At 27.4% G+C, this 13,244-nt stretch overlaps 1 protein-coding gene across 1 annotated transcript; it reads right to left on the bottom strand.

Moving 5' to 3' along the window:
• Window positions 1-9,412: 9,412 nt before the first annotated feature.
• On the bottom strand, window positions 9,413-9,904 carry LOC139900502 (uncharacterized). The gene has a single exon (XM_071883269.1). The coding sequence runs from the start codon at window positions 9,902-9,904 to the stop codon at window positions 9,413-9,415; it is 492 nt and encodes a 163-aa protein (XP_071739370.1).
• Window positions 9,905-13,244: the final 3,340 nt, after the last annotated feature.

The following is a 13,244-nucleotide window of genomic DNA, read 5'->3' as shown; positions in this document are numbered from 1 at the left end:
TTATTATTATTATTAGTATTTTATAAGTATTAATATTATTACTACTATAATTATTATTAATATTAGTATTACTAATATTATTATATAATATATATAGAAACAAAATCTGCTACATGTAATCTATTAGATTTTTATTTCCATTAATAATATTATTATTTATATAATTGTTATTATCATTATTATTATTTATTATTATTAATTAATATATTTATAAATCATAAAATATAGATATAATGACAGATATTACGCATGATCCTTGTTACAAGTCCCTGTCTGATATTCCCATTTTTCTTATCTGCTATTCTGCTCGTGACACTAGTTGACACATATATCATCCTGTACAAATCGATCACCTCTTCTTTGTGCATTAAATCTGTAGACTCCCAACATGATTAGCAACTAATCAACTCCTCAATTTTTTTTGATTAACCAAATTATATTTTTTTTTATTTTTTTTCTCCCTGTACGCGTAATTGATTTTGCAAAGGCTCGAATTCGTTTCATTATTAAAAATCTAAAATTGCAGAAAGGTTAGAAATCTCTTTTTTAAACTATCTGTAAAATCTCAACTTTTAATTCCTTATTTTGATTACGAATTTTGGAGTCAAAGTATTTTACAAAAAAAGTCAACAATTATTCTTGAATCAAATTCGAATTCGTTTTTAAGTTTTAGGTTAAATTGACTATTCCAATAGATTATAGGAGTGATTAGAAACTATTTTCTTGTTGTAACAATTGTCCAAATCTTTATAAAACTTGAAATCCATTTTTTTCTCTCTATAAACGACGAGCAACAGCAGGTTTAATTCTTTTATTTTTTTATTTTTTTTATTTTTTTCAAATAATACAATTACTTAATATTGATGTTTCTAATTATTTTGAAAAAAAAATATATCTTTGTATTATGATTAACTTGATTATTGGTCGTTTAAGTTTTGAGGAAGAAGAAATCGAAACAGTGGGTATGAGTTATATAGTTTTAAGTATGACATAATTCAGAAAAACAAGGGACAGAGGGATGGTTTAGTGTGTTGGTGAGGGAATGGGAGGTCTCGGGTTCGAACCCAGTTTGGTGCAAATATTTTTTTAAAGGCTTATGGTGGTAGTTTTCAAAATCTAAAATTTTATTATTATTATTTTTGTTATTATTATAAGAATTATAATTATATTCATTGTTATTATTATGATTATAATTGTTATTATTATTAGTATTATAACTACAATTGAAATTATTAATATTATGGTTAATTTAATTATTAGTATTACTATAATAATGCAATTACATATTAGTATCATTTAAATGAGTGTTATTATCATAACTATAATTATTATCATCACCATGAATATTACCATTAAGGTTGTTATTATTATTACCACTAATATTACTATAAGTATTATTATTAGTTTCATTAAAATTAATACTTGTATCATGTTATAATTAATAGTATTATTATTATTATTATTATTATTATTATTAGTATTATAATTATTATTAGTATTATAATTATCATTGTAGATACTATAGTCATTATTATGATTATTATCGTTATAAGTATTATTATTTATACTATCACGAGTATTATTATGTAATTACTAAAACTATTATCATAACTATCGTTAACAATAAAATTAATATTTTTACATCTATTATCATTAATAACATTATTATTATCATTAATAGAATCACTAACGTTATTATCTTATTAATAATATTAAATATTATAATTATTTTTACACTATTAATATTATTTTGGTATTATTATAACTACTATTATTAATATACAAATGATATAAATATATATTAAAAATATATTTAATATATATAACATAACGAAAATTAATATTTTTATATAACAAAATGAATAAATGAAATATATATATATATATATATATATATATATATATATATATATATATATATATATATATATATATTCAATACAAAAATAATATAACTAATAAAGTTATATATATATAAATTTGATTGATTACGATTATGTATATTAATAAATATACGAATGATATAGGTTCGTGAATCCAAGGCCAACCCTGCATTGTTCAGTTTCGTCATATGTATTTTTACTACAAAATACAGTATGGTGAGTTTCATTTGCTCCCTTTTTAAATGCTTTTGCAATATATATTTTTGGGACTGAGAATACATGCACTGTTTTTATAAATGTTTGACGAAATAGACACAAGTACTCAAAACTACATTCTATGGTTGGATTATCGAAATCGAATATCACCCTTTTAGCTTGGTAGCATAAGAATTAGGGAACAGTATCCCTAATTGACGTGAATCCTAAAGATAGATCTATGGGCCTAACAAACCCCATCCGAGGTACGGATGCTTTAGTACTTCAAATTATTATTATACAGACGAGAGGATTATGTTTTGGGGATATTCTATATGCATCTCGTTAATGTCGGTTACCAGGTGTTCACCATATGAATGATTTTTATCTCTATGCAGTTTGCGAAATGCCTGATATGAGATGTATATTTATGGAAAAATTGAAATCTTGTGGTTTATTAAAATTGTAGAAATGAATGATTATGATAAACCTATGAACTCACCAACCTTTTGGTTGACACTTGAAAGCATGTTTATTCTCAGGTATTAAGGAAATCTTCCGCTGTGCATTAGCTCATTTTAAGGATATTACTTGGAGTCATTCATGGCATATTTTGAAAGACGTTGCATTCGAGTCGTTGAGTTCATCATGATTATTATTAAGTCAATTATAGTTGGATGTATTATGAAATGGTATGCATGCCGTCAACTTTCGATGTAAAGAAAGTTTGTCTTTAAAAAACAAATGCAATGCTTGTAAAATGTATCATATAGAGGTCAAATACCTCGCGATGTAATCAACTATTGTGAATCATTTATAATGTATATGAATGGGTCCTTTCATCTGGGGTGGTTATGGCATAACTCCACCCCCATAACCAAATTTTTAAAGAGTAGTAATTTAAATTTATACTTGTCGCAACAATTTTATTTATTATTATTTTATTTTTTTGAAAAAATATCATAACATTAAAATGGATGCGAAATTCAACAAGTTCAAATGATACAAAAATAGTTCCAAACCTAACCAAACAAACATAAAAAAAAAAAAGTAACCTAAACTAACGATCCTACCAATGAAGTGGAAAAAATCGTTTACTATGAAACTTAACAAAGCCAATGTGACGACCCGGAAATTTCTGACCAAATTTAAACTTAATCTTTATATGATTTCGACAAGATAAACAAAGATTATAATGTTGAGTCTCGAAAATTTTGGGAACTATGTTCATGTATTCAATTACCTTTCGACCATTACCGACGATTCACGAACAAGTAGTTACAAGTAAATATATATAGATATATAAATAAGTGTGTGTATATATATATATATATATATAAACAAAAGTATATATAAAAATTTGAAGTTAAAAAGTACAAAATAATATATAAAGTTATTATGTTGTTAACAAAATATGTAAATATATATATATATATATATATATATAAATTCCATATTGAATATTAAATTATTCAATATATATATATATATATTACATACTTAATAATATGTAATATTAATATTTAATATAATAAATAATTATAAATTATATTTGTTATAGTAATATTATTGCTACTTTCAATATTAAAAATCTATATTTGTAATGTTAATATGAAAATATATATATATATAAGTAAAGGGTTATATTATTACTAATATTATTAATAGTATTATCAATAATAATATTATTATTATTATATAATTACTCTTATCTTTATCATTATTATTAGTATTATTATAATTAATATTATTAATATTATTAATACCATTATTATAAATTTTATAGTTATTATTATTATTATTAGTAATAATATTATTACTAGTACAATTATATTTGTATTACTATTATTTATAATATTTAAGAGTAGCATTATTATATTTACATTTATTAATAAGAATAATGATAATTTATACATATAAATATATAACAATAAAAGATATATAATTATGGATATAAATACAAATATAAGAATACTAGTATGTACAGTTCATAATTAAATACATATACATATACTAGATACAGATACATGTATATAAATAAATATTTATACGTATTATGAATAAATATAAATATATAAATACGATTAAAGATATAGATAATTACAGAAAAGGTTGTAATCTGTTTTCAATCGTTCTCAAGGCAATAGTTAAATTGATTTCTGTCTAATATTCGTACGCATCAGAATCAAATCACCAGGACGAGTCCAAAATCCGTTAGATATCAATTTCTGCTTTTTATTTTTCTAATATATTTCTGTCCTTGAAAAACAAATTATGTCGAGCAATTTGATTTTATAAATGATGCAATTCAGTAAAAAGTGTTACGAATAAACCTACATTATCTATAACAACTACAGTTACCTTTTACAGAACCAAAAAATTGTCGAATTAAATCAAATAGGGAAGAACAATCAGGTAACCGGCTCTGTTCGATATACTTTTATGCAATACCATGAATTTCAAATCAATTCCAAAATCTATAAATGCAATGATGTTAGAAATCTTCACTTTAAACAATCTGCAAAATCTAAAACCCCAATTCTTTCTAACGAACTCGAATTTTCGAGTCAAAGTTTGTTTTCAAAAAGTCAACTTATTTGTTCTTCGAGATATTCATCTTCGTGTTAATGTTTCTGTTTCAATTAAGAATTTAGAAAGCTTCTAGGAGTGATTTGAAAACTTTTTCATGTTGAAATTTATAGCTAAAACATTCTGAAATTCAAAATCGAATTTTTAGTTCATCTTCTTTATTTTTTTTTCTCGAACTGTTTATGTTGTTTGAATTTCTTGTGACCTGCAAGACATGATATTCCACAAACGAATCGTTTTTCATTCGAACCCAAGTCCTACTTAAACCTATAAAATGTAGCTATAAATTCTATGGTCGACTGATTTGAGGAGAAGGAAGAAGAAGAAGTAGGATAGAAGGAGATATAGGTTTAATAAAATTTAAGTGGGAATTAAAAACAGAAAGACAGGTTGGAACAGACGGTTAAGAGGGTGTTCGGGTAGTCGAGAGGTCTTGGGTTCGATTCCCTGGTGAGGCAGTAATTCTTTTTGGGCGATTTTCTTGAAAGTAGTTTATTTCTTCTATTATTATTATTATTATTATTATTATTATTATTATTATTATTATTATTATTATTATTATTATTATTATTATTATTATTATTATTATTATTATTATTATTTATATTATTATTATTATTATTATTATTATTATTATTTTTATTATTATTATTATTATTATTATTATTATTATTATTATTATTATTATTATTATTATTATCGTGATTTTATTTATGATATAAAAGATGCCTAATTTATGAAAGAATAAAATGAATATAGTTATGGTTATGATAATGGATATAGTTAAGGTATATATATATATATATATATATATATATATATATATATATATATATATATATAACCGAGAAATATAATTATATGTACGATTAGGTTTACGGCAATATAAGATATGGTTATAAAAATAAATATAATTAAGTCATGATTAAACGAACTATCATTTTATTTTTTTTAAATACCAATTTGAGATTATTATTATTATTAACAAAAGTATTTTTTATCAAGATTACCATTAATAATAAGATTGTTATAGATATCAAGTATTAAGTATTATTATTAATGTTACTATTATTGTTATTATAATTATGAAAATAGTTATAATTTTAAGTGATAGGAACTATAGATATAGGTTACAAATTTATCACGAAGTTTATGTTAAAACTTATTATTACTAACACTGTTATTATTATTATCCTTACATAATTAAAGTAAAGTATCATTATATTTAAAAATTATCAAAGTATCATTTTACTACTAGTATAAGCATTTTTATTATCATTAGTAACCTAAGTATTATTATAAATATTATCATTATTATTATTATTATTATTATTATTATTATTATTATTATTATTATTATTATTATTAGTATTACCATTATTATTATTAGCATCAAAATGATTAATAAAATCATCATTATTATAACTAATATTAGGATATGATTATTAGAACAATTAGTATTATTATTAGTGTTATCACTAAGTATTAACATTAAGTATTATTAATTTTATTATTACTATCATAATACATTTATTATATTTATCACCAATATTAGTATCATTATCATATATATAATTATTGAAATCATTAACATTATTAATATAAGTATTATTAATAACATTATCAGTACTATAATTATCGTATTTAGTGTTATTATAATAACTATCTTTTCAAACAACTGATATATATATAAAAATATATTAAGACACATAACATAACAAAATCAATACTTTCATATACAAAAAGAATATTTGAGTCATATGTATATCATTAATATAAAAATGAATACAACTAATAAATTATTATATATATAAAATTTATTCGCTTACAATTATGTGTATTAATAAATATACAAATGATATAGGTCAGTGAATCTGAGGCCAACCCTACACTTGTTCAATGTCGTCACATGTATTTTTACTACAAAATACAGTACTGTGAGTTTTATTTGCCTTTTTACTATTTATATTTTTGGGCTGAGAATACATGCGCAATTTTTATAGATGTTTTACGGAATAGACACAAGTAATCGAAACTACATTATATGGTTGAATGATCGAAGCCGAATATGCCCCTTTTTGCTTGGTAGCCTAAGAATTAGGGAACATCACTAATTTTGAGAATTAGTGCGCGCCTAATTGACGCGAATCCTAAAGATAGATCTATTGGGCCTAACGAACCCCATCCAAAGTACCGGATGCTTTAGTACTTCGAATTCGTTTTTTATCATGTCCGGTGGATTACTCGGAATGATAGGGGATATTCTTATATGCATCTTGTTAATGTCGGTTACCAGGTGTTCAATCCATATGAATGATTTTTGTCTCTATGCATGTGACGTATATTTATGAGAAATGAAAATCTTGTGGTCTATTAAAATGATGAAAATGAATGATTATGATAAACTAATTAACTCACCAACCTTTTGGTTGACACTTGAAAGTATGTTTATTCTCAGGTATGAAAGAAATCTTCCGCTGTGCATTTGCTCATTCTAGAGATATTACTTGGAGTCATTCATGACATATTTCAAAAGACGTTGTATTCGAGTCGTTGATTTCAACAAGATTGTTATTAAGTCATTGATAGTTTGATATATTATGAAATGGTATGTATAACGACCCTCATTTTTCCATTCTACATTTTTCCAATATTAAATGCCCAAACAATATAATTAAAACTTAATGATTAAACTTTAATCAACAATTGTTAAGTGTTAAGAGTTATAAAACATATTAATTAACTTTGTGCAATCATTAACAAGGTATAATCCAAAATCTTAAAACTTTTAAATCTTTCTTTCAATTCATGTTTATATTCATAATCATATTCGTGCATGATCTTAACACTCATATTATTTAGATCCTCAAAACCCTAAACCCTAATCATTAAAATACTACTTTAATTAACTAACACTAATTAAGTCACATTTCGCCCAGGCCCTAATTAGTATTGTTCTCGTATATTATAATATGTTGGTTTATTTGATATTAAGTCACATTTCGCCCAGGCCCTAACTAGGGGTGTGATAGTATGCATGTCCGTCAACTTTCGATGAAATGAAAGTTTGTCTTTTAAAACGAATGCAATGTTTGTAAAATGTAACATATAGAGGTCAAGTACCTCGCGATATAACCAAATGTAATGTATTCGTCCTGATGGATTAGGACGGGTCATGAAAGCCAACATAAGAAAAGCTGATAAGTGACTACACTAAGAAAGGAAAAATAAGCAACAATAAAGGCTTAGAGAACCGCCATCAACCCAAGGAGAAGCCGTCGGAAAACTGAACCTTCGAGAATAGTCCAAGTCCAAAGCGCCTAAGCGAGAGAACGTCGCAAATGTCAGCACCGCCCGATCGAGAAGCAAGCCTGGAAGAAAACCCAGACAACAACTCCAGCCAAAAATCTAACATCCGGGAAACGAACCAGCCAATACCAAGCCACCCCGCCATCAAGATAGGAGCCTTGCACCACAATATTCACAAACAACTTACAACCAGATGCAAAAACCAGAATACCTAAGAGATTCGGTGCCTGGTTAAAAATAAAAAAGAGACTGAAAAACGAAAACGCTGGCTATATATCACAAAATCCGGTGAAGAAGCATATCACTCCGAGGCCACGAAAATCACCCAAATTCACAAAGAAAGATGCAATAAAGGCCAAAGATAATCGAGAGAACGGCAACCAAGCAAACTTCGACGCCCAGAGACACGCCTGGCTATATCTAGGGGCACGAAACAACTGAAATGGAAGCAGGAAAGGAACGACCAACGGGGAGAAACAAAAACCTAGCAAACCTCATGGACTCCACCCATAATACAACAACAATTAAGAAAACGACAACAGAAGTTCGAGAACACTCAAAAAGTTGGAAAACGGAAAAGAAAATTGAAATGGAGTCAAAAAGTCAAAAAACGAAAAAGAAAAATAATAAGTCACTGGCGAGATGCTGATGGCTGGAGAAGGAGGAAGTAAAAGGCTACATGACGATCGAGATACAAGAGTAAATACAAAAATGCGCTGAAAAAATAGTAGGCGACCGCGCATAAGTAGGGACAGAAGGTAGGTGGGCGGGAAAGGTTTTTTTGTATGGAAAGAGAACAAACAATGGATACAAAAATCGACAATTTCATTTAAACCTCTTGGTTGATACGCATTAAGGTTTAATCCCACAAAGTTATTGTCATTCTTATTTTAACGCTTAAAAGAATAAAAGAAATGTTAAACAAACACCGAAGCTTGACTTGAATGGTGTGGGCTGAGATCCAACTTGGGGTACTGCCAATCTACGTTCGATTCTCACTTCAATGAGAGAGTTTCCAATTTTTGATGGTACTGCCAACATCAATTCGATTTGAGAAGTTCTCTGAGGGGATTTTTTTCAACATTTGATGGTATTGCCAACATAGTTGGAATTAGGTTATCGGCGTTAGAAAGAAAGAAAAAAAAAGAAACGTTCAACGACCCAATTTTTGTAAAGCATGTACCGATATTTAATTTGAATTACGTGTATATGGTTAATATAAATATTAATATTAATATTAATTAATATTAATATTAATAGTTAATAGTAGATAAAATTAAACCAAAACGCTTATTTTGGTTGATGAAAATTTTCATTCTCAACAATAGCTTATCCAACTCTTTCTATTAATTCTGAGGTTAAACATATCCAAACACAACTTTACAATATTCTAAATTTCTAACCTGACCTTGAACTAAAAACCCTAACTAAACCATTTACTGAGCCGGCAAAGTATCCGGCACCAGTGACCGGTCCGGCGATCCTAACTCTACATTAGTACACTCAAACACTCCATCCAACTTCACATATTCATCATCATCATTACACGTATTCACTCCAAAATCACCACCAGTGTAATCTAATCCATACTCGAACGAGTCCAACTCAACTGACTCAATCACATCCTCCTTCTTTTCCGATTCAACCGGCGTTATGTTCGCCGACGGGAGTCCGAGTTCATCATCTGACGCTTCGAACAGAAATCCGAGATCCGGCTGAAAATCGCCGGCGACGGAATCACGACCTGAATTTGATATCTCGTTTTCAAAGCTTTTGATGAACAACTCAAGTTTTGGATTGGTGATCAAAGCTTCGGAATCTTCGAGTGCGTCGAGAAGATCGGGTCGGATCCGCTTAGACTCGGTTGAGTTGGAGTCGGATACATCCGAGTCGGGTCGGGATCGCTTGTTTTTACTCAGTGATTCCATGTGTTAAATTGAGAAGTGAAAAATAATTTATGGTTTGTCAAATGTGAGGGGTATATTTGGAATTTAATAAATAAAGGTTATTATTTGATGTTTTTTGTTTTTTACGTTTTATTATTACTTTGTGATTTGTGAAAGGTGCGGTAATGGAGAGCATGGCAGTGGTGGGTGAGTTGAAGCAATGGTTTATATAGGGACTGAGACAGAAAATTGGAGGGACGTAAAAGTAAATTTCAAGGAAATTGTCATAGTTTTTGGTATTCTCTTTCTCAAAATAGATTAGAGTTTCAAGTTTTGGTTCGGAAAAGAATATAATCATGTTAAATATTACTCCGTATATTGTATACTAGCCATGGATGTTACATTCATAAATTATTCATCTGATTCATTTGTAGTTGATATGAATGAGGAATATTCAAATGAAATTAAATTTTAAGTTGAGATTCAAGGGACCAATTAGAGTGCGACACGTGGTGCGATAATCACATGCGATTGAAAAAAAATTAAAAAAACATCTGATTGGATTTGACATGCAGTAAATCACATGTGATTCTGCATGTCAATCACATGTGATTGTAAAACCCAATCACATGTGATTTCGCATGTCAAAATTTTTTTTTTTTTTTTTTTTTGTAAAATGACGATTTTCAGTTAATTTGTGCTAAAACCTTTAAACACCAAGTTTTTGATTAAATCACCGAATTAAAATCTGAAATTTTGCAGATATGATCACGAAACGCTAACAAACTTAATCATATCACCAAATTAAAGTCGCTTTCCGGTTGAATTTTTTTTTTTTTTTTTAATTTGAATTTTCTTTGAAAAAAATTTTGAATTTTTTTTTTCAATCACATGTGATTGGATTTGACATGCAGAATCACATGTGATTGTGTTTTACAATCACATGTGATTGGGCTTTACAATCACATGTGATTGGATTTGAAATGCTAAATTTAAAAAAAAAAAAATTTCAAAAAAAAAAACTTAAAATTTCAAAAAAAAATTATTAAATTTTTTTTTTTAAATTCTTTTTTTCAATCACATGTGATTGTTGCGCCATGTGTCGCGCTCTGATTGGTCCGTTGGATTTCAAACAAATTATTGAATTCAAGAGATTACAACTCTTTATGGAATATGAATAATCTAAATTAACGAATAATTGATATTGATATGAATAATATAAATATTTTATGGATCAAATATAAATAATAATTTATCATCTATGAATATATTCATTATTATTCAACATACTTATATACATGTATGTTACTTATATACATGCATACATACGTACAAAAATATATGTACATATTGATATGCGTATACATATAGTCTATATGTTATAAAAGTCAATATTATTAATATGTTACTAAACGTTACACATATTGATTAATTTAAACATATATTTGATAGATGAATCCAAAGGAGTGATGGAGTGGTTAGGTGCTTGAAAATCTTCAAATGACACTCTGGTTCAATCCCTACTAACATCACTTTGGGTCCAGGGGCGGAGCTTAAGGTAACTCAAAGGGAGTATCTGCCCCACCTCGATTTAACGGAAAAAAAATGTTTACACTAAAAAAAAATTTACTAAAAAATAAGGTTTTTATTAGTGTTTACTCTCGCTAGAAATGAAAAATTTATTAAATTTTCGCATCTGCCCCATCTGTCTTTGAGTTCAAGTTCCGCCACTATTTGGGTCATTTGCTTATGTATCATGTCAATTTGGTATATAAAATCTAAACTAATACTCCTTTCTAAGTAACACGTCAATTAATTATGGAAAAAATTGGTTTATCGTATCTAAGTATCAATGTATCATGTCAATTTTATAGTTGATACTATAGCATTTTTCAAGAAAATGAAAAATAAACAATAACCTGCCATTTAAACTGCAAAATCCAAACACTTCCGATTATTAATCCTTTTACATACTAAATGACGTGCCATTTTTGGTCGTTTTAGTCTCTCCACCCATTTCAAATGACGACAACAACAATGTTACAAAACTTCCCCTCAAACAATATTTAATTTGTCAATTTTCAAAGGTAAAAAACGCAAAATTATTATTTTATTAAAAAATCTTAAACAAATTCTACTCAAATTTTTAACGACACATATCTTCCCACTCGCCGCACGTTAAATTTTTTCGACACCACTGCTCAACTCGAAATACTTTTACGAACACAATGCAACTAACTATACGCGAAACGGATGCTTTTTAAAAACTGCTAAATATTTTGGGGTATTTTCCATACATATACACGCATAATAATTAACCCAAATTACGCACTTTACTGGCGTTGAAAACGCGCATGACATTAGGTATACTAGGTACTAATCATGTGTATCCAAACATGTAAAAATCTATTAATCAACACCAGAAATCACACGAGCACAACCAAAGAACTTCAATATTAAACCAAGATCCAGTTGTATTCTGGATCTTGGTTTAATATTGAAGTTCTTTGGTTGTGCTCGTGTGATTTCTGGTGTTGATTAATAGATTTTTACATGTTTGGATACACATGATTAGTACCTAGTATACCTAATGTCATGCGCGTTTTCAACGCCAGTAAAGTGCGTAATTTGGGTTAATTATTATGCGTGTATATGTATGGAAAATACCCCAAAATATTTAGCAGTTTTTAAAAAGCATCCGTTTCGCGTATAGTTAGTTGCATTGTGTTCGTAAAATTATTTCGAGTTGAGCAGTGGTGTCGAAAAAATTTAACGTGCGGCGAGTGGGAAGATATGTGTCGTTAAAAATTTGAGTAGAATTTGTTTAAGATTTTTTAATAAAATAATAATTTTGCGTTTTTTACCTTTGAAAATTGACAAATTAAATATTGTTTGAGGGGAAGTTTTGTAACATTGTTGTTGTCGTCATTTGAAATGGGTGGAGAGACTAAAACGACCAAAAATGGCACGTCATTTAGTATGTAAAAGGATATGATGAACAATTTTACTAGAAGAATAACAACTATATTAATAGCCACAATACAGAAAATAATAACAAGATCAATCAATCCAACTTAGAATATTGGATTGAGAATAGAGCAGATGAATTTTAGAAAAATAAGATGATAATGATAATGAATAATTTAACCGAACCCTAATCTGCTTTATATAGAAATAAACCTAAAGTGTAAAATATTTACACTAGTCCTTGAAAAAGCAAATGAACATAACAGCCCCTTCAACTTTGAAACTCTTTATCCAGAATCAAAATGCTCTATCATCTTTTACATCAAGTCCTTAAAGCAATCAACCTTGATTATCACTTGACAATCTGCACAAACCAAATCAAGTTAAAACCTTGAACAATCAAGATTCAATATTA

This window comes from Rutidosis leptorrhynchoides, chromosome 3 (genome assembly GCF_046630445.1).
Source record: "Rutidosis leptorrhynchoides isolate AG116_Rl617_1_P2 chromosome 3, CSIRO_AGI_Rlap_v1, whole genome shotgun sequence".
In the NCBI taxonomy this organism is placed as follows: Eukaryota; Viridiplantae; Streptophyta; class Magnoliopsida; order Asterales; family Asteraceae; genus Rutidosis; species Rutidosis leptorrhynchoides.
This window is presented reverse-complemented; position numbering and strand designations above follow the sequence as displayed.

Bases quoted from the DNA above. Each gene is read 5' to 3' on its own strand.
- LOC139900502 (XM_071883269.1), bottom strand. From the start codon at position 9,904: ATGGAATCACTGAGTAAAAACAAGCGATCCCGACCCGACTCGGATGTA.